We start from the raw sequence: 26,726 nt of genomic DNA on the forward strand, positions 1-26,726 counted from the left end.
AGAAGAAGAAGAAGAAGAAGAAGAAGAAGAAGTTGGAAGGGAACATGGAGGTCATCTAGTCCAACCCCCTGCTCAGGCAGGAAACCCTATACCATTTCAGGCAAATGGCTGTCCAGTCTCCTCTTAAAGACTTCCAGTGTTGGAGCATTCAACACTTCTGGAGGCAGGTTGTTCCACTTGTTAATTGTTCTAACTGTCAGGAAGTTTCTCCTTAGTTCTAGGTTGCTTCTCTCCTTGACTAGTTTCCATCCATTGCTTCTTTGTCCTGCCTTCAGTCGCTTTGGAGAATAGCTTGACTCCTTCTTCTTTGTGGCAGCCCCTGAGATATTGGAACACTGCTATCATGTCACCCCTCACCCTTCTCTTCGTTAAACTACACATACCCAATTCCAGCAACCGTTCCCTATATGTTTTAGCCTCCAGTCCCCCAATCATATTTGTTGCCCTTCTCTGTACCCTTTCTAGAGTCTCAACATCTTTTTTATATTGTGGTGACCAAAACTGGATGCAGTATTCCAGGTGTGGCCTTACCAAGGCATTGTAAAGTGGTATTAGTACTTCACATGATCTTGATTCTATCCATCTGTTAATGCAGCCTAGCACTGTGTTGGCTTTTTTGGCAGCTGCAGCACACTGCTGGCTCATATTGAAGTGATTGTCTACTAGGACTCCGAGATCCCTCTCACAGTTACTACTATCGAGCAAGGTACCACCTATACTATACCTGTGCATTTGATTTTTCCTGCTTAAGTGTAGAACCTTACTTTTTCACCATTGAATTTCATTTTGTTAAGATAGTGCCCAGTGTTCAAGTCTGTCCAGATATTCCTGTATTTTAAGCCTATCTTCTGGAGTATTGGCTATTCCTGCCAGCTTGGTGTCGTATTGTGGATATACTTGGAAAGTAAAGCTACAGAAAGGTACAGATACTAAGGAAGGACAATTTGGAGGTTATAGTTCCATGGAAATGAGGTGAGCAATAAGATGGTAAGAAAGACAGACAAGCTAGTGAATGAAGGGATACCTGTTGAGTTGTGGCAGCAGCAAAATGAATCATTTGATTACATACCATCATTATTTGATAGGAAGTAGAAAATTTGAGGGATTGTGTATGGCTCATGGGCCATGGATTGTGCAGCCAACTGTAGAATTTTATCTTTGTTTCTGTAAGAACTAAAAGCAAAGTTGATATGAGTTAAATTTAACTTAGATATTAAAACAATATCTTGTCTTGGAATGCTTTATATAAAATATAAAAGATGACTCCAAAACAGTTTTCTTGCCTGATTAAGCTTTTTGGACTTGAAATATTTTGTTAGTTTATCAAAATATAAACTACAGAAATACAAAGAAAAATATACCGCCCCTTCGGAGAGGGGCGGTATATAAATCCAAGAAAGGAAGGAAGGAAGGAAGGAAGGAAGAAAGAAAGAAAGAAAGAAAGAAAGAAAGAAAGAAAGAAAGAAAGAGGAGAAGAGAAAAAAATGTAGGGTAAAGGGAAAAAGAAAAAGAAAAGCATTGACCTCCGACTCCTTTTGGTGCAATAAAATAAGATAGCAACATAAAACCTTAGTAAGCTCTGAAGTATTTTTATTTATGTTCAGTAATACTTGATCATTGAAATAGCTGCTAAGTCTGAAGATTCAATAAATACCAAAAGATATTTAAAATTAGACTAGATGACCAGAAGTCAAATTTTATGCCTGTATGTATATGTATGTACATTCTTGTTATTAGAAGTATCCTTAAGTGATGGAGTAAACAATAAAAGCGTCATCATGATGCAAGTTGTTCTGTTCCTTCTGTCGATGTGTCATGATGCAGCACATGCATCTGAAAGGAGAAGAGCTTACTATTTTAGTGCAAGTTTCCATTGTGTGTATACAGGCAGCCAGGGAAGAGCTGAAATGAAAACACTGTCCTTGTCTTAGATCTTTTATTATAACGCATGAATGACGTACAGTTTCCTTTCTTTCCCGTTGACTGCTCTTTCTTTGACAGTGCTCTTTCTGCCGTCAGTATCTCCATAGTTATATTGTCCGCATTTTTAAATAAGATAATTTAGCATAGATGATCTTTGCATTCAAACCTTTCACATGTATTGATTTAAAGTTGGAAGCAGTGTAATAGAGAACTCTTTGGGTCGACAAGTGGCAAATGTTTTTCTCTTTAAGGGGTTTGATGGAGAGTGGGAAATGGATTTAATACATCTGATTGAGGAATGATTTTATGTTGAATTTTGGGGGAAGATAGATTGGCTTTGGACCTGTTGTATTCAATCAATCAGCAATTGATAATAGTATAAGGATACAGTCTTGGATATTTGATCCATGACCAATTAAGGTTAATATTTGGGATGATTGAAATTGTGGTAAATTTTCTACGAGTTGATTGCAATAACAGCTTGTTAACAGAGGGTTTTGGAATTTCAACTATGTCTTTCTCCTATTACTGCTCACAATATTTATTACTTTTTATTGTTACATAATATGTTCATTATTATTATTTTTCTGTTAACTGCTTTGTTATTAATATAGTTTACCAATGACAGACTAACAATTTGTAAGTAGATTTAGTAGTTTAAGAGTTTAAAATTCTTTTGGCTTGTTTTGGAGGGGATGGGAAACTAAAATTATTGTACTATACCAATCAGCATTCAGTTAGGGAAGATGTTATGTTGTTATGTGTTGTTTTTTTAAGACACTTTTTTCGTTAATGTTTTTTGTTGTGGTTTTTTGTTCGATTTTGAATATTTTGGTGTTTTGTATTTTAATCTTTTTTTAATAAGCTAAAACATTTTGAGAAAAAAAATAAAATTGCAAGCAGTGAAAAAATTCTCCAAATACTTTCTGGTTAGAATTGCTTTATATCTAATTTTTGGGTTTTTTCCCTTGCCATATGAACTTGGAAATATCCTTCTGCCATTGTTTAATAGGAGTATCAGTTGCAAGTATTGATAACACCTGAAACAAAAAAAGCATATTTGGTAAAACATTCGTCTTAATTACAGAAAATCTACCCAATAATGATAAATGCGATTAACTTATCCCATCTTAATAAATCCTTTTTGATATCATTTCAAAGAGGCACATAGTTATTGGGAAACAATTTTATGTTTGTATTTGTCAATATAACCCCAAGTATTTCACTTTTTTTCAACCTTAAAATCAGATTTTTTTAATCAATATATCACTATCCTTTTGCAAGATGTTATGGAGAGAGGAGGTTTAGGTCTACCCGATTTGAAATTGTATTTTTATGCATTTGTATTTGGTCTGGCTAAATGAGAGGTACTTGATTTAGAAGATCATGAATTAAGATTATGGTAAAACAAAGTTAAAGTAAACATTGATTTTAATAACCATTTTTAGGTGTGTTATCCTAAGAGTTTGGAATAAATATAAAACAAGGCTTTCTGTAAAGTTGCCTCTCTGGGTGTCATTCCAGGAAGCTTTTTTTTTTAGAAAAGAAATGCTGGAGAAGCCAGACTGGTGGACTTACAGTCAAATAGTATATTTTAACTTTGGTGATCCTATCCTTAAGTCTAAGGAGGAGTTAAAAGGACGTGTCTGCCATTGGTTTATATATTTACAATTGAAAGAAAGATTTAAAGCAGACAAAAAGAGTTATGTGTTTGATTTTGTGAAAAACGAATTGGAAATCCTACTGTGTGGTAGTCATGAACATATTGCTAAAGTTTACAAATTCTTATTGAATTTGAATTTGGAGAATGAACATGTCTTACTGTATGATTCAGTGGGCAAGTAATTTTGGATGTGTCATGCTTAAACAATGGAAGAATGTGCGGACGAAAGGTTTAAAATTTACATTAAATTATAAATTTTTTTTTAAAATTTTAATTCCATTTATATCCCGCCCTTCTCCGAAGACTCAGGGCGGCTGACAAGCTTAGCAGTAGCCTTCATTCTATGTATATGCCTGCTTAGTAGGGCTTTCACACACACTCCAAGCGGCATTATTACAAAGTCAGCTTAATTGCCCCCAACAATCTGGGTCCTCATTTTACCTACCTCGGAAGGATGGAAGGCTGAGTCAACCTTGAGCCTGGTGGGATGCGAACCTGCACTAATTGCAGGCAGCTGGTGTTACTTAAGGAGGCATTAGCCCACTGCTCCACCAAGGCTCTAACTTAAAAGAATTTTTTTATAAGATGATGTAGGGTTGGTATTTAACACCAGATAAGTTGTCAAGAATGTATAAAGGTATTTTAAATGAATGTTAGAAATGTAAAAGAAGGGACCTTTTATCACTTATGGTGGACATGCGACGAAACAAAGAAATATTGGAGTAGGATTTGCATCTTAATACAGAAGATTCTCAAAGTTAATATAAAGATAAAACCAGAAATTTTTCTTTTGGGTTTAATAGAAAAAGACTTGGGGGGGGGGGGGAAATTGGAACTTTGATGCTATATATGTTGAGGACAGCAATATTACTTTATGCACAAAAATGGAAGGACACTTTAAAATTCCCACAATGAATGAATGACTGCAGAAGTTGATGGAGTTAGCAGAGATGCATAAACTGACTGTTTTGCTTAAAGACAAAAATACAACTACTTTTGTTTCTACTTGGAAGCCGCTTCTGGACCTTGTGCTTGAGGTGGAAAAAAATGAAACTTTGATTTTGGGTTTTATCGATTCTAGGTTTGTTGTTATAGAAATGGCTAGTTTATACTATTATGTAAAAGTAAAAAGTTAAGATTTGATGTTATTATGTTATTCTACTACACCAAAGGGAGTCAGGTCAACACCTTTTCTGTCTTTTTCCCACACTTTTCCCTCCCCTATTTTTCCTACTATTTTCTACTGTATTTTTGTATCTTATACTATTAATACATAAATAAACTAAATTTATTTTTTTAAAAAAGAATTGCCTTGATTGCCTTGTGTATAATTTATACATTTGGACATATCTTCATATTTGAGTCAGATGCATATAAAGCTTGAATTGTACTTTTTTCAAGTCATTTGTCCATAAATCTGGCACCTTGCTTTCTACGGGGTTAAAAGAATAAAAGTAGTCTCATCATTGAACTCACATAGTTTTGTTTCTATACTGACTCCTGCAAATGGAAAGTTAGTTCCATCAATGTTTGGTAACAAAAATATTTTTAGATACAACCCAAACCGCCAAGTTTTGTTTGGATAACTGCATTTGGGGGGGGGGGGGAGAACTACAACATATTCTGTATATATGTACATAAGAGAATATATATATATATATATATATATATATATATATATATATATATATATATATATATATATATATATATATATATATATATATATATATATATATATATATATATACATATACATATATATATATACATATATATATATATACATATATATATATATATATATATATATATATATATATATATATATATATATATATATATATATATATATATATATATATATATATATATATATATATATATATATATATATATATATACATATATATATATAAAAAATGTTTGTTAAGTATTTAGATTACCTTGCTAGGCCCCAAACATGGGACAGATCTTATTTCCTGTTTCAGCTTGTGTGTGTGTGTGTGTGTGTATAGTATGTGTGTGTGTGTGTGTGTGTGTGTGTGTGTGTATATATATATATATATATATATATATATATATATATATATATATATATATATATATATATATATATATATATATATATATATATATATTTCAAATGTTAACTATTTAGATTACCTTGCTAGGCCCCAAACATGGAGCAAATCTTTATTTCCTGTTTTACACAAATATATGAACTGTCCAGTGTGACTACAGCCTGTTCGATGGCCTTCAAGATAGGCTGAAAACAGGAAATAAAGATTTGCTCCATGTTTGGGGCCTAGCAAGGTAATCTAAATAGTTAACATTTGAAACATATCTTCCCTTGCAAAAAAAAAAAATCTAACAAAAGCGAGAGAGACCTTGTGGCTTAGAGGCAAATAACACTGCCTAGTATGCAATCAGCCCAGGTTCGAATCTCAGAAGGGTATAGCTGACTGATGAAGACTAAAGAGTTAGAAATGCATCTCAGTTTCCCTTTAAATTCTTTGTTAGTAATTTACACACACACACACACACACACACACACACACACACATATATATATATATATACACCTGTGTGTGTGTGTGTGTGTGTGTGTGTGTGTGTGTGTGTGTATATATATATATATATATATATATATATATATATATATATATATATATATATATATATATATATATATATATATATCATATCGCTATATTATTTTAAAAAGCAACCTGAAAACAGCATATTAAAATAAATATTTCCTGTTCTCATCTAAAATAGAAAGCCTTGTCTAAAGGTCAAATCTAAACATACTATTATGGCCATAGATGTGGGGTTAATATTAAAGCAAGACAGCTTTTTAAATCATAAATATTGGGCTAAATGCCAAATTTTATTTAAGCAATACTGTTACTGGCTGAGAGGGAAAATAATAATAATGATGATGATGGAAAGGATCTTGGAGGCCATCTAGTCCAACCACCTGCTCAGGCAGGAAACACTATACCATTACAAACAAATGGCTGTCCAGTCTCTTCTTACAGACTTCCAGTGTTGGAGCATTCACCACTTCTAGAGGCAGGTTGTTCCACTCGTTAATTGTTCTATCAGGAATTGTTCTGTCCTTAGTTCTAGATTGCTTCTCTCCTTGGTTAGTTTCCATCCATTGCTTCTTGTCCTGCCTTCAGGTGCTTTGGAGAATAGCTTGACTCCCTCTTCTTTGTGGCAACCCCTGAGGTATTGGAATACTGCTATCATGTCACCCATAGTCCTTCTTTTCATTAAACTAGACATACCCAATTCCAGCAACCGTTCCTTATGTGTTTTAGCCTCCAGTCCCCTAATCATCTTTGTTGCTTTTCTCTTTAGTCTTTCTAGAGTCTCAACATCTTTTTTACATCATGGTGACCAAAACTGGATGCAGTATTCCAAGTGTGGCCTTACCAAGGCATTGTAAAGTGGTATTAATACTTCACATGATCTTGATTCTATTCCTCTGTTAATGCAGCCTAGCACTGTGTTGGCTTTTTTGGCAGCTGCAGCACACTGCTGGCTCATATTGAAGTGATTGTTCACTAGGATTCCGAGATCCCTCTCACAGTTACTACTATTGAGCAAGGAACCACCTATACTATACCTGTACATTTGGTTTTTCTTGCCTAAATGTAGAACCTTACTTTTTTCACCACTGAATTTCATTTTGTTAGATAGAGCCCAATGTTCAAGTCTGTCCAGATCCTCCTGTATCTTAAGTCTAACTTCTGGAGTGTTGGCTATTCCTGCCAGCTTGGTGTCCTCTGCAAATTTGATGAGTTAGCCATCTATCCCCTTATCCATTGATGAAGATGTTGAAGAGCACTGGACCTAGAACAGAGTCCTGGGGCACCCTACTACACACTTCCCTCCATGTAGATTCAGTTCCATTGAAGACCACACACTGAGTACGGCCGGTCAGCCAGCTACGAATCCATCTGGTGATGCTGTCTAACCCACATTTTTCTGTCTTATGAAGTAGTAGGTTGTGATCTACTTTATCAAATGCCTTACTGAAGTCCAGATAAATTATATCCACAGCATTCCTCTCGTCCACTAATTTTGTCACTTGGTCAAATAATGTAATAAGATTTGTCTGGCATGATCTGTTTTTGACAAACCCATGCTGGCTTTTAGTAATGACTTTGTTTGCCTCTAGGTGCTCGCTGATTTGTTGTTTGGTTATCTTTTCCAGAATCTTCCCAGGTATTGAGGTCAGGCTGATAGGTTTGTAATTTCCTGGATCCATTTTTTTCCCTTTTTTGAAGATGGGAACTACTTCAGCTCTTTTCCAGTCCTCTGGTAGTTCCCCAGTGCTCCAGGATCTTTGAAAAATATAGTTCAGTGGTTCTGAGATCACATCTGACAGTTCCTTGAGAACCTTGGGATGTAATCCATCTGGTCCTGGTGATTTGAACTCGTCTAGGCTGGACAGGTGCCTATCTTAACTTGTGTTTCTATTCTGCTTTTTATGGTACTGTTTTTGATAGGTTGGACTGTTTTTTCCCTTTGTATAAAGACAGATGCAAACTTATGGAACTGTATGGGAAGTGAGGTGGACCTTAAGGCTCATCATTTTTTAAGTTCCATCTAAGCCACAGCAACAAATTAAAAGTTCGAAAATCTGTGTATCATTGATATCAGTTTATGTATGTGTTATTTTCTTATCAAATGTAAGAAATCTGTTATAATTCATTTTTATATACTGGCTCTAGAACCTCTTTGAGGGGTTTTTTTATTCCCATCTGAGCAGTTTCACAGTTTTATGGTTTAGTAACAGAGGATTAATCTAGCTATGTTTATAATATTAAGAGGCCATGTTACATTATTTTTGTGCTGAATATGGGTAGGCTTTGACTTACAACCATTTGTTTAGCAACTGTTCAAAGTTAAAACCACACTGAAAACAGTGACTTATGATTGGTCCTCACATGACCGTTGGAGCATCCCCATGATCATATGATCAGAATTTAGACACTTGGCATCTTTTGTGTATTTATGATCATTGCAGTGTCCCAGGTGCTTGTGGCCACCACTTGCAATCTTCCCAGCCAGCTCCAATAGGGCAAGCTGAATTTGCTTAACAATCATGTGATTCACTTAACAACTGCAGTGATTTGCTTAACCACCGTGGCAAAACAGATTGTAAAATCAGGCACAGCTTATTTAACAACCACCTGGCTTAGCAAAACAGAAATCTGGTCCCAATTTTGTTTGTAAGGATTTTTTTTATTTTTTTATTTTAATCCCATTTATATCCCGCCCTTCTCCGAAGACTCAGGGCGGCTTACAATTTAAGCACAAACCAATGTGCTTACCTCTGTTCAACTTTCTTTCCCAACTCAGCTTTGCAAATTAAGAGATACTCCCACCAGACATGTAGAAAAAGGAGCAAGGAAGACCTTTGTTGGGTAAACTAAATCCGCACATGTATTGTTTGATGTAATCCATTGATTCTCTGAGAGATCGATGAAAGGGGGTTGTTGCTGCAAATGATAGCCTGTAATAGGCGCCCATTATCTTTGTAACATGTACTAAATAAATAACTTGGTTGAAGAGTTGGAAGCAGGGAGATAATGTACCTCTCTCACTTGCTCTGCCTTGTTTGTGCACGTGGTTTCTAACTATTGAAATCATGATATTATTGTCAAAGCCATTTATTATGGGAAAGAAGAGCCTACACAGCTGGGTTGGTTGTTTACAACAGTAGCCCTGTCTCTGCTGTGTTATCTAGCTCTACCCAAAAAAACATTTATTCAACTCCTATATTTTAAATTTAAAATATAATTCTTTGTAGAATAAATTACCGTGACAGTTTTTTAAATGATCATCTCTCCGAAGTAGTCTTTTTTTTTACTGTTAAGATTCTTTTCTGTGCAGCTTTCAGAAACATATAGTCACATTCTGGTACATCTCTCATAAATGACTTTTTAATATGTATTTTTGACCAGAAAAAAATAGATGCTAGCAGATTTCATTATTGCTTTCATCCATACCACAACTGAGTTCATTTTGATGGATCTTATGGATCTGTTCCTAATCTGCTGCAGTTTTTGTATTGCATTCCGCTAGGAAGTGTAAATGTCTTGTTGTTCAAGCATTCATATTAGTAAAACAAAACTTTGGACAGAAAGTTAAGAAAATCTACTGATTTTGAAATAATACAAGTTTGTGCCAAAGAGGATTCATTCAAGTAAACTGTCTAATTGTAGCATTTTGCCTAATAAAATTAGAGATCAGCCAGAGGAGGAGGAATTGGTGGTGGTGGTGCTGATAATAATAATAATAATAATAATAATAATAATAATAATAATAATAATAATAATAATAATAATAATAATAATAATAATAATAATAATAATAATAGTAATAGTAATAATAATAATATAATAGTTGGAAGGGACCTTGGAGGTCTTCTAGTCCAACCCTCTGCTTAGGCAGAGAAACACCACTTTAGCCAATTGACAATGGTTCCTTGGTTTGTTGAATGGCAAGGTAATTTTGTATGATTCGCTAGAGATTGAAGCATCCTATTTGTTGTTATTAATTAATAATTATTTGTGGCTATTTTTACTATTAGGATTTACATACTATTAACATTTTTATATAATGTGTGCATGTTATGTTCTGCATTAAGATATTTCTAGAATTTTTTTATCCATGATTTACACTCTTTCATTGGTTACACAATAATAAAACTGCTCTTTGATGGATGGCATGCCCAGTTTTTCTTTTTTTTATTTATCAGGATGAATGTAGGATTTATTAGCTGGCTTTCCTATAATGCTGTGATATGTGTCCCTTTTTCTAAATACCCCACCACAGATAATTTATGCACAGAAAAGTTTTTTTATGAGGAGGAAAGGTTGACTGAAATAGGATTGGTCATTATCTGCATATTAGCATACAAATTGTACCTGCACATAAAAGGAAAAGGAGGAAAAGGAGAAATTTTGCTATTCCATTACCTTTCTAATTCCCATTTTAAGTGCCCATCTGAAATAAAATGATTATGTGTTAATTATGAATATGTTTTTTCACTCAACAAAATGATACCAATTTAGGCCTGAAAAATTGGCTGGGTGACTTTGGGCATATCAGATATGTTCGTCATCTTACATTATTTATAGAATAGAAATATAAAGATGGGATAAAAAAACCCTTAAAATAATGCACAAATAGTGACCTGTAATAGTTGGTGTTACTTAGCTGACCTTTTGTTAATTTCTTTTTTTATTATTGCATTCCAACTTTTCCTCAAAAATATTTCACTTTCTGCAAAATTATATTTCCTTTCATTCCTCAATTTTGACTTTAATCTCTTTTTTTAACCACCTCTTATATCACTGCAAATTTTTAGCATCTGTAATTTTGTATGTTTCAGAAGATTTGCTTTATTTATGTACTTCTTTATTTGTTTTAACATGTCCCCTAAGTTCATTACTTCCTATTTTCTTTTAAGTAAAAAAATGCTCCTCCCCTCTCATTTCCTGAATTGTCTAGCCATGTGGAACTTTTTTCAATTTGCTCTTGATATTTTGAAGAAATTATTTTAATTGTTTTATAAATTTAACTTGACCTTTTTTTTTACTGGCAAGAATTACCGGTTTTAGTGTGATTTAGTTACACTCTTATACACATCCAGTCATCAAAGTACAGCTTAGTTGCTTTCCACTTCCCATCTATACTCCCATTATGACCATTTAAGTGTATTTCTTACATTTGTGATTTATTTATTCTGTTTTTCTTCAATAATTGAAATCTCTTCTAGATAGGTCGGTCATGAGAAAGCAAATAACTTATTTACTTATTTCAGCTACAGGGCATATTTTGCTTTGGTTTTTTGAATGAACTGACTTTAATGTGTATGTATTTTGCTTGTTTATTTTTGTTTGTATGTGGATGGCTGTATTTGCTTGCTGAGTATATTACTTTCCTTTGTGGCAAAAGGGTGACATTACTCATTATTGACATTATTATTTGGAAACTACACCCCCTCCTCCATGCATCCCTTTTTATTCTTAGGCAATTTGTTATCTCAGAGACATACCAGTTTTGGCCTAGAACAGGGGTAGGCAACCTCACGAATTCTGGGAGTTGAAGTCCATGAGTCATAAAAGAGCCGAGGTTGCCTACCCCTGGTCTAGAAAAATGATACTTTGTGATTGGTTACATCTACCACAATATCCATTGTGAGTCCCTTCTCTTAAATCCCAAATACCGTATATACTTGAGTATAAGCCGAATTTTTCAGCCCACTTTTTGGGCTGAAAAACTCCACTTCGGCTTATACTCCAGTCAACAAAAAAAAGAACTGTCCCTTCGTTCGGAACAGGCTGCTGAGAGAAGGGAGCGGCAGAGCCTTGCAGAGCTGGCGGCAGTCCAGCGTTGTTTCTCCCCCTCGTGCGTGCGTGTGTGTGTCAGACCCACGGGAATGGCTGGTAGGGAAGCGGCATTCCGGCATTCCCCCCCTTCCTGTGTGTCGAGCCCATGGGGCTTGACACACAGAGAAACGCAACTAGTCATTCCTGCGGGTCTGACACACACACACACACACACACACACACACACACACGCCGCCGGGCTCGGCTCCTCGGCAGGAGGGGCAGCCCCTGCCGCGCCCCCCTCCCGGCCCGCAGCGCCGCGCCGCCGCCGCTTCCCCCCCATCGCTCGCTCGCCCGCCCGCTGCCTCGCCCGCTGCGCCCCGAACACACCGCCCGCCGCTTTCCCCCCCCATCGCTCGCTCGCCCGCTGCGCCCCAACTCACCGCCCGCCGCTTTCCCCCCATCGCTCGCTCGCCCGCTGCGCCCCAACTCACCGCCCGCCGCTTTCCCCCCCATCGCTCGCTCGCCCGCTGCGCCCCAACTCACCGCCCGCCGCTTTCTCCCCATCGCTCGCTCGCCCGCTGCGCCCCAACTCACCGCCCGCCGCTTTCCCCCCCATCGCTCGCTTGCGGCAGAGGCTTGTGGAGCACGGATCCACCCTCCGCCGGCATGCAGGCAAATCCTGCTAAAGGGCTTTTCCCCCCCCCACTGGATCCGCGCTCCGCAAGCCTCTGCCGGCGGCAGGGCGCGGATCCAGCCGGCGGCAGAGGCTTGTGGAGCACGGATCCACCCTCCGCCGGCATGCAGGCAAATCCTGCTAAAGGGCTTTTCCCCCCCCCCACTGGATCCGCGCTCCGCAAGCCTCTGCCGGCGGCAGGGCGCGGATCCAGCCGGCGGCAGAGGCTTGTGGAGCACGGATCCACCCTCCGCCGGTATGCAGGCAAATCCTGCTAAAGGGCTTTTCTCCCCCCACTAGATCCGCGCTCCGCAAGCCTCTGCCGGCGGCAGGGCGCGGATCCAGCCGGCGGCAGAGGCTTGCGGAGCGCGGATCCACCCTCCGCCGGCATGCAGGCAAATCCTGCTAAAGGGCTTTTCCCCCCCACTGGATTCGCGCTCCGCAAGCCTCTGCCAGCGGCAGGGCGCGGATCCAGCCGGCGGCAGAGGCTTGTGGAGCATGGATCCAGCCTCCGCCGGCATGCAGGCAAATCCTGCTAAAGGGCTTTTCCCCCCCACTGGATCCGCGCTCCGCAAGCCTCTGCCGCCGGCTGGATCCGCGCTCCGCAAGCCTCTGCCGCCGGCGGAGGCTGGAACCGCCGGCGGCAGAGGCTTGCGGCAGAGGCTTGTGGAGCACGGATCCAGCCTCCGCCGGCGGCAGAGGCTTGTGGAGCACGGATCCAGCCTCCGCCGGCGGCAGAGGCTTGCGGAGCGCGGATCCAGCCGCTGGCGACAGAGGCTCGATCCGCCGTTCTGCAAGCCTCCGCCGCCGGTTAATACCCTGTATTCAGCTCTGGGAAGTGGGGGGAAGGGGGAGAGAGGGGGAGTTTGGGAGGAGGGGGAGGGGGAGCTCCACGGTGCAAAAATAAAGCCCTGCCGCTCTTCGCGTTGCTTGCCTGACTGGCTGTCACGGGACCGCACAGATCGCCTCACTCCCACCGGCAGCTGATTCCTTCGAGTTTGGTCTCGAGCGATTTTGCATTTTCTCCAGTGCTGAAAGCCACTCGGCGGATCCCAGCCTCGGCTTATACTTGAGTCAAGAACTTTTCCCAGTTTTTGGGGGTAAAATTAGGGGTCTCGGCTTATACTCGAGTCGGCTTATACTCAAGTATATACGGTATGTCTAATGGCCAAGTAGGTTTTGGGGGTGGGGGTCTTTGATGTTCACAATACACAAATGTGTGTTTAGTAAATACTATTATGCTGAAGTGTGCACCATTTTTAATGCTCATTTAGTTGACCATTAGTGTTCATTTTGTTAATGTTCATTCTGGGAGAAAGATAAATGTTTATTTCTACTGATTTAAATAACCTAAGCGACATAACTGTACACTCTAAAGAGGCCCAATATTGTAAAATATATTTGAACATTAGATACATGCATATACCTACTGTTCAGATGTCAAATTTGCCTACAGTTTTGCAGTTTTCCACTTGCATACAGGGTAAGTACCAGGCTGGAAAATATCTTTTCTCCAGCTAGAACACTGTCCGAGGCACTTGGTTAGCTATGATAGGAAGATGGTGTAGTATTGCCAGTATGCTTCAAAACCATGATTCAAAATGTTACATATGACCTACAAAGTTGCATGGAATAAAGCCTGGCTATTTGAGGATCTGCCTATTACCTGTGGTATCAGCCATGTTTAATACAACAGAGTTGATGCGCTGCAGACTTCTTCAGTTAAATGTATCTATTGGAGCCCCAAAAATATGCCTCCTGTCTTCGCACCTTCATTCTGAAATGAGATTCCTCTTGATTTCCATGAGGGTCTTATCTGGATGATGTTCCAGAAAGCCTTAAAAGTTATTTACTCAAGCCTTGGGTTAGGATGATTGGAACTCCTGTTTGTGGTGTGGCTATGACACAGGGTTTTTTGTTTGCTTGTTCAACCAATAACCAAACCAATCAGACTCAAAAGTCACCAAGTAATGGAAACTTGGACGGTTGGTTGGAGTTTTGCATCTCCTGTGGGGAAAGATGTTTTATTTTATTTTACAAAAGAAAAGTCTACAAGTAAAAGAAAAGGAATTGTAAATTATAAATGCCTACAGCTAGTGTAGAAACAAATCTTAATAATAAAACTCTTGTCTATTTTAATTATTTTCTATTTTAGGTTCTGCTTTCTATTTCTGTTCTGTCAAAAATCTTTACATTTCCTTCATCTTTTCTCCTTATTTGTTCCTGGTTCGGCTTTTCGACTGTTTGCTTCTTCTGAATCTTGGCTGTGTCTGACAGAAACAGAACTTTTCCCTCATACCAATCTGAGGGAAGGAATATACTGTACTCCTCTCTGTCACCAGTTTTCTTAGCTGCTACTCCTCAAGGCCTCCTCTATCTTTCCAACCCCGTTCAGTATCCCCTTCACGCTCCTTATCTGGGACTCCTGCAACTTGGTGGAGCAGTGGGCTAATGCCTCCTTAAGTAACACCAGCTGCCTGCAATTATTGCAGGTTCGCATCCCACCAGGCTCAAGGTTGACTCAGCCTTCCATCCTTCCGAGGTAGGTAAAATGAGGACCCAGATTGTTGGGGGCAATTAAGCTGACTTTGTAATAATGCTGCTGGGGGGGGGCAAAAGCCCTAATAAGCAGGCATATACATAGAATGAAGGCTATTGCTAAGCACATTTGATTTCTGCTTAGATTGTAAGCCACCCTGAGTCTTTGGAGAAGGGCGGGATATAAATGGGATTAAAATAAAAAATAAAAAAACTTCCAACTTAACGACCGCATGTCTTGGATATATGAGGGCATTGGGGACTTTTGGGATTACCATTGGTAAAGGATGCAGTCTTGTGACATCACACTTTACAACTGCACTCCTTAACAATGGCAAGGCCAGGCCCAATTGCCATCTAACTCGAAGAACAATTTGTAATTATTATATTGTACTTCCTATTCTATCAGCCTCACTAGATAGATCCAACCAAGAAATCAACTCCACATAAAAGCTGTATATTTTTTAATGAGACTGGCTACAATAACATAATCTTGCAAGTCTGATTGTGCTGTATTTCCTCCTGTCTCCACATACATCTTTGAATTAGAGAAGACTTCTGTCTGAACCGCTTACAAATGTTATCTGTCTGTTGTGGACTTAAATTATGTTATACTCCTTGTCACTTTGATTAGAAGCTTACATGTCTCTATCAAGAGTAAGTATTTTCCTTACTCTACAATTCTTTTGGCTTTATTGTATACTGTCCAGAGTAGGTTTGGAATCAGCAGATGCTTAAATTAAATTATACACATAAGGCCAGATTAAGGGATGTCCTTCTATATGTGGAAAATACTTTGTTTTCAGTAGGTTGTTCTGTACTACATGTAAAATGTTATAGATGAAAAAGAAAACTATATTCAAGAAACTTCTACTTGCAAAGGTTCCTATAGAGCAGGGATAGAGAAGGATGACCCTTTTATGATTTATGGCAGGAGTGTCAAACTCAATTTTATTGAGGGCCACTTCAGCATTGTGGTTGCCCTCGGCGGGCTGGGTGGGTATGGCCAGGGTGGGTGCGGCCTACTGGGTGAGCGCAGCTGGAGTGCGTATGGTCTACTGGGTGGGCATGGCCAGCTCTACATCATTGGCATCAAGGGTGCCTATGGGGGCCTGGGCAGGAGTGGGACAGATCTGGGGGTCTCTGGGAGAAGGAGGGTCTCTGGGCCAAGGCAGCGGGGACCTTTCCCTCACTGTTTCCAGGATGGCTTCTGGGGCCACATGAAACCACTTCGCGGGCTGGATCTGGCCCCCGGGCCTTGTGTTTGACATGTCTGATTTATGGACTTCAACTCCCAGAATTCCTGAGCCAGCCATGCTATAATCCCACCTTTGCTAGAGAAGAAGATACAAATGAATTTAGAACCTGTTTAATGCAGTTATAGTGCATTTAGGAATAGTACTGTTTTCCTTCTGCTCTGGTTCTTTGGATCCAACCCCCATGGCTTTCTGTCATCTGTTTTTCAGTATACAGCTTACATCTGAAGCTGTTCTGCTCTTCATCTAAGGAACAAACAAAAGAAAACTTGTTAAAATTGTAAAACAGAACACTGTTAGAATGCTACCAAAAGTAGAAGAATGGTGGAAAAGAGCATGGTTGTGATCACCATCATATTTACAAGACTGCTATACTGGAATAGAAAAGGATAAAAGCTAATTCCTTGTTTGTCTTATAGTGTAGTTAAAACATTTTGGGATAGAGTAAGCGTGGAAATTTCTCTCTCCAAGCAGAACTTTCAAGTTGCTGATAGTAATAATTTATTATCTAGTAGCTAAAAACTGGTAACTAATATTCAGCATTGGACAAAATTTATATGAGGACACTTGATATGAATATAGTACAGTTTTTGTAAGTCGTACATCATTCCACACATGCCTCCGAATGCATGGGTACCTGCAAGTTTTTGGGAAGGAGTGTGGGTAGAGAGCTACAGAGTAGGTATGTTTACAAGAATAAAACCTGAAAAACAAAAACCAATAACTTCCCACCCCCTGGAGACAAACAGTCAGACCAGCCACTTGGTAGGCTGCATATCATTCTGAGGTCCCGAGGCTCATTGGCAGAATATGTGGTTGACATATACGTGGAATCTATGGTGATATGTTTTGAACTAGTGTCTGCTTTGCTAGAAACAGAAATATGTGGTTACACTCTTTCTGCAAGCACAGTGAACATGGACATGAAAGTAAAATTTAGCTGTCCGAACATATTTCTTACCAAATTTAGTAAATATTATATTATGCTTATTTTGTGTATCTCAAAATCTGTTGAGGCATTCTGTTATTTTCTGTGAAGATGAATGCATAGAGAAATTGTATCTTTACTGAAAACAGCTACTTAAATGCTGTACTCCCCACCTTTTTTCGGAACAGTGATAAATATGAGCAAAAATGCCACTGAAGAGTCAGATTTCAGCTGGTAGTAGCCATGGCCAAAAATATTTGGCGGTGAAAACTGTATCAGTGGAATTAGGGAGGTTTGTTGGAAGCATGCTGCCAGGAGAAATTGTAGGACTCAGAGAAGTTCCTATAAGTTTGTATACAACTTTGGCTTATGTTCTAAAAAAGAAAGTGGGTGTTTAGTAAGCAATGTGTAGTACAATATATTAAAGGCCATAACTTTAAAGTGATATGTTGTTCTTTGGTCAGCTAATTACTTAAATATCAATTTTTAAAAAAACTTAACTTATTCCCATGTTCCTTCAAAACAGTTCAAAGTATTTGATCAGTACAGCAGTGACACAAAAGGAAAACAGACCAGACAATTTAAAAGAGCAAAATAAATTCACACTGGATACACATTTCACAACTGTATCAATAGTCATATTTAGGAATATATATTTATTAAGATCAAATTCTAAGAATATAAAATACTTGAGAGTATCCTCATGAGGTCTATGTATATTTCATGGTGACAAGTCACCATTATTGAAAGAAGCATGTGAGACTATATGGATTACCTGTTGATCCAGCAGAATTACTTTTCTTAAAGTTCAAGTGGAAATCCACATATTAATAGGCATTTTTTGTATATTTTGTATATATTATTTTTTATTTTCTGTGAAACCAAACAATGTACTTATTTTCTATTAAATTATAGAAGTAAATACCCTGCGGTTGTTATAGATAGTTAAAAGGTCCAATTTCATAACTTCATACTCATCGTACATGTATACAAAAGTGCTTAGTATGTGATGATATTACTCCTCTTTTATATTTCATGACTAATCATGCAGGTTTCCAGAGTACAATTCTTTCTTTGACTGTCAAGCCTAGAATTTAAGTTAGCCCAGTAATTTTTAAATTCATTATTCTCAAACTACCAAAAGTTACCATTTTTATATCTTTAATCAGAAGATACTTTTTCATATTTTTAGCATTGGCACATTTTCAGTGAAAAATTGTCAATCTATCATAAAATAGGGAAGGTCTACACATCATGCTTTAAGCTAATTATATATATAATTTCTTTCACTAACTATAAACATTAAAAGTAAAATGCATATATCAAAATATTAATATTCAAAGTCCAAAACCTAATTTTTTTGAACCCCTAGAATTTTCTGTACCCAAAACCTTATCTTACTTTTTGTTATTTAAATTCTTAAAAGTTATAAAACTTTTAAAGTACGGTAAATCTTCATATTCTAATATTAAGGATTAAAAGCATTCACTCACCCAGTGTTTCCAATCTTGTCATTCCAAAGGTGTCTAACTTCCTTAAATCCATTGTCAGCTTCCAAACTAGTTAGGAAGGGAAGTGTATCTAGTTAGGAAGGGAAGTGTATCTAGTTAGGAAGGGAAGCAGGCATATACATAGAATGAAGGCTACTGCTAAGCTTGTAAGCCGCCCTGAGTCTTCGGAGAAGGGCGGGATATAAATGGGATTAAAATAAAAATAAATAAAAATCCTGGAAAGGCTTCACTTTGCAGCTGGAGAAAAATGGTAAACTCCCCCATCTCCTAATTCCCCATCCCCACCTCAAGATTACTGTCCTGTGGCCTTTTTATGAGGAAAAGAAACATCGATAAAGAGAAATAGCTTGGGCAATCTCATGTGATTCTGTTTAATCCATAGAAGTTCAAAAGGAGCTGATCTACTTTGGCTCTTTTATATGAAGCTGCAGATCAACAGCTCCATTTGTCTGTGGAGCTCTCTTCAATTGGCCATCTTTCCCTGGAAGCCTGGGTCATAATGGAACCATGAGCCATACTTTGAATCTTTTGTTTTGTTGAATCTGTAAAGTGTCTTTTAACATGAATTTTTAAAATAGATTATGAAATAGCAACAACACTAAAAAATAAGTCAGCTATGAAATATAAAAAGTGTATAAATGAGAAAGCGAAATTTCCAGTGGCATATTTATATGTGTATAGGTCTGCAGATTAATAACATCACTTTCAATCCTTTTTGGATATGGAATTTAGGAAAGAAGAGAATTTATATTTATAAAAGACATAAATCTTAAAATTAGAGAAAGAAACATCAGGAACCTGTAAATGTGAAACTTGAACTTTGAAGAATTGGAGAAAGATTATTATTTAAACTCTGGTATTGGAAAAGACTCTTGAGAATACTATGGACCATAAAACAAATCAATCCAGAGTGGCCACTTAAGACAGAAATGACCAGACTCAAATTATCATATTTTGGACACATTATATAAAATCTTTGAGTTGTCTATAATGCTGGGAAAGGTAGAAAGAAAAAGAAGAGGACAACTAATAGAAAATTATATGGACGTGATTACAGTAGAAATGGGTGCAGTGTTGGGAGATCTGAAGGGTCAAGTTGGGGACAGATCACCTTGGAGAAGATTTACATGATCACTAAGAGTCAACACATATATGTGCTCGTGTACTTTTTTAATATTTTGTATGTATACATTTTTCTATATCAGCAATGAAATAAAGATTCTGCTAAGAAATCAGTGGTTATCTATCTTTTAATATCAACCCTAGCCCTATTATCCATGTAGGTATAATCCCTTCCTTCTCTCACATATATTCTGTAGAACCGTAAGCAGTTGCATTTCAGAAATGCTTTTTTAATAGCTTTCATTAAGACATTTAGTGTTTGCTTCTGTTATGCTTTGCTATAGTATTTTGGTATTACCATGTTTTCCATATAATAAGAATTTGATGTGCTTCCTGAATAAAGCTGAGGACTAAAAATACTGTAACCCTTTTCACAGGCACATCTACCTTTATAGAAGCCTTGGCAACCAATGGTAACAACATTCAGACATCAGTAACAGGAGTAGCAGCCAATAAACGAAGATTTATTGATGAAAGGAGAGATCAGCCTTTTGATAAAAGGCTACGATTCAGTGTGCGGCAAACTGAAAGTGCTTACCGCTACAGAGACATTGTTGTCAGGAAGCAAGATGGATTCACGCATATTTTATTATCCACCAAATCATCAGAGAACAATTCATTGAATCCAGAGGTTAGAGTTGCTTCATTACTTTTGATTTTTTAACTGGGAGGGTGGGATTCCTGCTATCTCAGAAACTCACAGCCATCTGTGCCCTAGTCACTTCCAGATTGGATTACTGTAATGTGCTCTACATGAGGCTGTTCTTGAAGAGTATTCAGAAGTTTCAACTGGGGCAACATGTTACACCTCTGCTCTGTGGGTTGCACTGATTGCCAGTTTGCTTCAAGGTCAATACAAGGTGTTGGTTTTAATCTTTAAAATCCTTCACGGCATGGGGATCGCCTCTTCTTGATTACATCTGCCCAACCCATTAGATCTGCCAGAAAAGGTATGCTTAAGGTTTCACCTGCTAGAGACTTCAGGTCCCAACTGCTAGAGGTGGGTCCCAGAAGGTGGGCCTTCTCTGCTGTGGCATCTCCTTACGGAACATTCTCCTCCCCAAAATGAAGTAAGTTTTTCATCTGTTAATAGTCCCTCATGACCTAGTTATGTCTTCAGGCCTGGGGTTCCAGAGGAACAATGGTATTCTAAGGTGGCTCTGTTATTGGGATTCATATTTATTCTCTCCTGTGCTTGGTGGTTTACATATTTTTTAATAATGACTGTTCTATATTTTTAATAATAATTGTTTTTATATATTTATTGTTTTACCTGGTTGTATGCCACCGAGTGTCACTTTTTGTCAGATGAGTGGCCATGTATTGATAAATAAATAGTGCAGACATTAAAAGTTAAGCAGCACATCAATGGCAAAACATTAGTAAATCAGTAAATGCAGGTGTAGAGGTTAGTGCTTGAGATAAGGATGCGGAGGCATTTTCAAGAAGATTAGAATGATAAGGAGAGTTCAAAGATGCCTGATTGGTAGAACATGTTTCTTACAAAAAAAAGTCCATGCTTTGGATTTTTTAAAAATTTTCAGAGGGCTCTTAAGAAACAAATGGTAAAGGGGTCCCTGTGGATTTTTCTCCATTAGTCATTGCCAACTATAGGGGATAGTGCTCATCTCCGTTTCAAGGCCATTGAGCCAGCGCTATCTGAAGACACTTCTACAGTCATGTGGACAGTATGACATCACAGAGCACTGTTACCTTCCCACCATACTCGTACCTGTTTATCTTCTCACATTTGGATGCTTTTGAACTGCTAGGTTAGCAGGAGCTGGGGCAAGGACGGGAGCTCATCCTGCCACTTGGCGCTCAGGTCTCAAACCTGGGCTGCCGGCTTTCCAGACAAGCCCAGCATCTTAACCACTGAGCCACTGCCCCACCCCTCCTTAAGAAACAAGTCAGCCTGAAACTTCGTAGGTCACTGTCAATCCATTTCACCACTGCAGGTCATAAATTGGGAAATTATAAATTAAAACAAGTTATGAATTGTGCCACAGTATTATATTAGTAGTATTACACTGATATAATACTAGCAATCATATTCGTTTCCAAACCTAAAGTTCTGTATATTTAAAACATTTGGGATAATGGAAATTAAAAGCTATTTGACAGGGATGTAAATATGAAGCTTCAACTTACCCTAAGGCTTAAGTGATTTACTGATTTGCCTATGTACTATTTTTCTGTATTTTTGTATCTGTAAATGACCTTATTTGTTAAGAATTAAGATTTTCTGTCCAGTTTTTCAGCGAATTTAGATATTCATAAACATCAGGCTTATCCCTTGGGAATAAATACTGCTCAGCTTGGTAAAATTTAACACAACGCAAGTTAATATTGGTAATGCTTACATTTTAAAAACATTTGTCCATTGTTGTCTGTCTTTTTTTTGGGGGGGGAGGACTTTTAGCCTTGTCCTAAATTTAGATGTCACTGAATTGGTTACATATGCCACCTGCTGTTCACATTACAGAAATACTTGGCAAATGAAAAGCTTTTCAGAAGCAATATTCCATATCCTTTTTTTTTCATGTGTTTCATGCATCTCATTCCAGGTGATGAAAGAAGTCCAGAGTGCACTGCATACAGCAGCCGTTGATGACAGTAAACTTGTACTTCTTAGTGCAGTTGGCAGTGTTTTCTGTTGTGGCCTTGATTTCATTTATTTTATTCGACGTTTGACAGATGATAGAAAAAGGGAAAGTACTAAGATGGCAGATGCAATTAGGTTTGTAAAATTATTCTGTTTGTGCTTAACCAAATCATGAGCTAAAACAGCTATTTGTGAAACCAAAACTGTTATTCCCAATTATACTTGGATTTTTTTTCCCCTCAGTCAGTAAATGGATTTAAATCAGAATATTTATTATTTTGGAGATATTGTAAAGGTGTCAATTTTCAAACTGGGAAGAGTTGCACATCCGGTAGGTTAAGCATGGTTAAACATGTTTCCAAGACAGTTTTAATATCGGAAGAAACTTATTGAATAGATGCAATTTTTACCTTTCATAACAGTCTCATATTATGGGAAACCAGATTATCCAGAAAGGTTATTCAGACTAGATGTTTGGAAATTAATTATATGTTGAGAGAGTCTATCTGTATGGACCATACAACTCACAGAATGAGAGTTTAATGTTCTGCTTCCCAATCTCCCTGTTTCACTGAAAAGGAAATTTGGATGGATGGTTTGTAACAAGCCACTATTTATTATCAATACCAAATATGAGAAAGATTGTTAAGAAATGTCTCTATCAAAACTAAATCTTAATATCTAAAATAAAAATCAATGTTGAAGAGAAAAAAATGAAATGTTTAACAATATATTATTTCAAGTGGTTTTTGTTTTGTTTTTTTAAGTGTGTAATATGAGAAACTACAAGTCTCAGAAACTACATCCTCAGTATTTTAAAAAAACATATTTTAGCAAACTATGTATTTTGTTCTTGAAGTAAAGTCCATTTTATAGCTGTAGTGTTTATTTTCAAAAAATATATTCTATGTGTTTATCAGATTGTTTTGAGCATCCTAGCAAAATACAGATAAGCCCTTGACTTATGGCTACAATTGAGCCCTATGTTACTAAGTGAGATTTGCTAAGTGAGATTTGCCCCATTTTACAACCATTCTTGCCATAGTTGTTAAGTGAATCAGTTGTTAAGTGAATTTGGCTTCCCCATTGACTTTGCTTGTCAGAAGGTTGCAAAAGCTGATCACATGATCCTGGAACAAGGGAACCGTCATAAGTATGAACCAATTGCCAAGCATCTGAATTTTGAACTCATGACCATGAGGATGCTGCAACAGTCCTAAGTGTGAAAAACACTCATAAGTCACTTTTTCAATGACGTTGTAACTTTGAATGGTCACTTAAATGAACTGTTGCAAGTCGAGAAATACCTGTAATAGAAATGTTTTAATATTTTTTTAAAAAAAGCTACTTGAAGGCAAACACTGCCTACAAATAACTTGTGTTCCTACTTTCACTTTCTCCTTTAGAGATTGATAATTAAATTTGATGCCCTCCCTCCATGTCACCTCCAATAAAATAGTGGTGTTTCTAGTTCTTGTTTTATACTTTAATAAGAAGATGTGGTTGTGCCTGTCACATTTTCGTAAAAAGTCTTTATAAACAATGAGTATTAGAATAGTTACAATTTTGAAATAGATTTCACTAAAGTATATTGCTGCTAAAATGTGAGCTTGTAACCATGTTCTTACTTTATTTCAGGAATTTTGTAAACACTTTTATTCAGTTTAAAAAGCCCATAATTGTTGCAGTAAATGGCCCAGCTATTGGACTTGGAGCATCTATATTACCTCTATGTGATGTGGTATGGGCTAATGAGAAGGCCTGGTTTCAGACTCCATATACAACATTTGGGCAAAGTCCTGATGGATGTTCATCTCTCACATTCCCAAGAATAATGGGTCTGGCATCTGTAAGTAATCTGTAAAATACAGGTAATCCCCCCAGGTACGAACATTCATTTAGCGAGTTTTCACAGAAAGAGGCCTCTGTAGCCATGTGTCTTGGATTTAGTCACTGCTGCAAGTGGCGGCCATTTTAACTCTGTGACTTGCCTGTGCTGTTCAAGTTACGAATGCAATTTCCTGAAATGCAATTTCCTGAAGCCGGAAGAGGTGTTTTTTGTTGTTTTTCTCCCTGGTCACATGGCCAAATGAGCCAGTGATTTTTGCAGCTGGCGCCTCCTGGGCTTGAGGACTGACGTGCTAGAATTGCTTCTGTGAGTGTTTTAAAATATTTTTTCCTTGTTACTCTACAGTGCTTGCAAACTGTTTGCAAGCTCTTTGGAAACTCCTCTTCTTTTTAAGTACTGTACTTTGCAAACTATTGTGTTTGTAAGTGCAGTACTTTGCAAAAATAAAGTTTGTTTGCATTTTCCTGGAAACTGTAGAAATGCTAGACGCATCCTGTATAAGGAAAATGTTTTGGAATAAACCAGTAATTTTTCAGGATGAAAAGATTTCTGGCTCTTAAAATATAGCCATGTGCGTTTGTGCTGTTGCGTTTTTGCATATTCGATTCTTCTACATTATAAGTTAAGAGCTATTTTTATAAGGCTGAAGAGGAGATGCTGGATTTAATTTAGAAAAGATGCTTCAGGACATGGGGAGCATAAAAATACAAACAATAAAAAACTTACATTAACAGTCAAGCCTTTTTCTGTGGTCAGTTGAAAAAATCAAGAAGGCAGTTGGGTATCCAATGAGAAGCAAATCATAGGTTTTTCAAATGCATCTGTGCAAGCTGAACTAAAAATATGTCATTTATATGAAAGGTTTCCTATTGTTTCAGATAGTATAAATGATTATAAACTATGTGAAGCTGGAATTAAGTCTTGTGGACTGATAGTCTAATAGTCTAATCTGCTTAGCCTACCATGTGTTACTTCCTATTAATGAGGCAGTTGTTTTTCATGGTTACTTCAGAAGCTGTGTAACCGTAGAGGAACCAGTAATGGACATTTCTGATTACAAGCATGCATAGCGAAAAATTTTGAAAATTTCAATATATTTGAAAGTATAATGAAAATATATTAAAAGGTAAAGGTTCCCCCGCATATGCGTGCTAGTCGGGCGCTCACTCTGTTATGCGGCACTTGGGATTCAACCCGCCAAACTGCCGACCTTGTGATCGACAAGCTCAGCGTCCTAACCCACAGAGCCACCACGTCCCAATAGAAAATATATTACACAGATTCTATTGCACTAAGAAATGTGAAAGTTTTTTCTCTTAGAAAATATAGTGGAATAAAAAACTACAGAGCAAGATTAATAAAGTACATAAAAAGTATGGCCCTTCATAAGCGTTCCCCCTCCCCTTTTCTCCTTTTTCTACATTTTTTTGGTATTGCAGAATCAATAGGTACCTTGTATTCAGTAGGGGTGAAAATAGGTACCTGAAGTTCTGTAGAGGCTTGGTATCAATTTTTATACTTTAAAAACACTGGAACACCCCTCAATGTAATTAGTGAATTGAAATTGGTCATAAACTAACACTTACACAACCTATTTAAATTCATCAATATAAGAAATGGCTTGAAAATTGACAAGGGACAGAATTGTTTAGTTCTGAGGAAAAGATGCAGATTTATGTACCTTTATTAACCTTATTCGTAAAGGTGTATAAAATAGGTAGCCTTTTTTTGTACAGGTGCGCTGCAACACAGAGTCAAATAGTTCCCTGGTTTAGGGATTGTAGACCCTAGACCAGTGATGGCGAACCTTTTAGAGACCGAGTGCTCAAATTGCAACCCAAAACCCACTTACGTATCGTTGGGTGCCAGGTGGACGTGGCCCATTGAGTGGGCGTGACCCATTGGGTGGGCATGGCTGCAGTGGTAATGGCAGACTGGGTGGGACTAAAAAGTTCAATCCCAACTTTGCGAGATCTTTTTTTTCCCACAAGAAGTTGAAATAGATTGATTGATTGAACCTTTTTTTTTTTGCACATGGTGGCAGAGGCCCAGCTGAAGGCCTAGGACTGGGGCCACGGTGCGTGTGCCCACAGAGAGGGCTCTGCGCGCCACAGCTTCGCCACCACGGCCCTAGACCGTGCATAACTATTTTGTTTTATTTTATTATTTTCCAACTAAAAATAATGAGTTTTATTAATTATTTTTGAGATTTTTTTTGGGGGGGTGGCAGTTCAAAGTTGAGAGAGAGACCGCAAAGGTCACAAAAATGACTGATAGAACCTAAAAGTGGTCTGCAGG

The 26,726-nt window shown here is 37.8% G+C and overlaps 1 protein-coding gene across 2 annotated transcripts in view; it reads left to right on the plus strand.

Moving 5' to 3' along the window:
* Positions 1-26,726, plus strand: part of CDYL (chromodomain Y like) — a 125,346-nt gene that overhangs the window by 88,352 nt on the left and 10,268 nt on the right. For both annotated transcript variants that reach the window (XM_081324192.1, XM_081324193.1), the window contains 3 exons: positions 20,352-20,605; positions 22,542-22,714; positions 24,218-24,428. In XM_081324192.1, the coding sequence (XP_081180318.1) occupies positions 20,352-20,605; positions 22,542-22,714; positions 24,218-24,428 (638 nt within the window). The remainder of the gene's footprint in view (positions 1-20,351; positions 20,606-22,541; positions 22,715-24,217; positions 24,429-26,726) is intronic.

Source organism: Vipera berus (assembly GCF_964194415.1).
Source record: "Vipera berus genome assembly, chromosome: 3".
In the NCBI taxonomy this organism is placed as follows: domain Eukaryota; kingdom Metazoa; phylum Chordata; class Lepidosauria; order Squamata; family Viperidae; genus Vipera; species Vipera berus.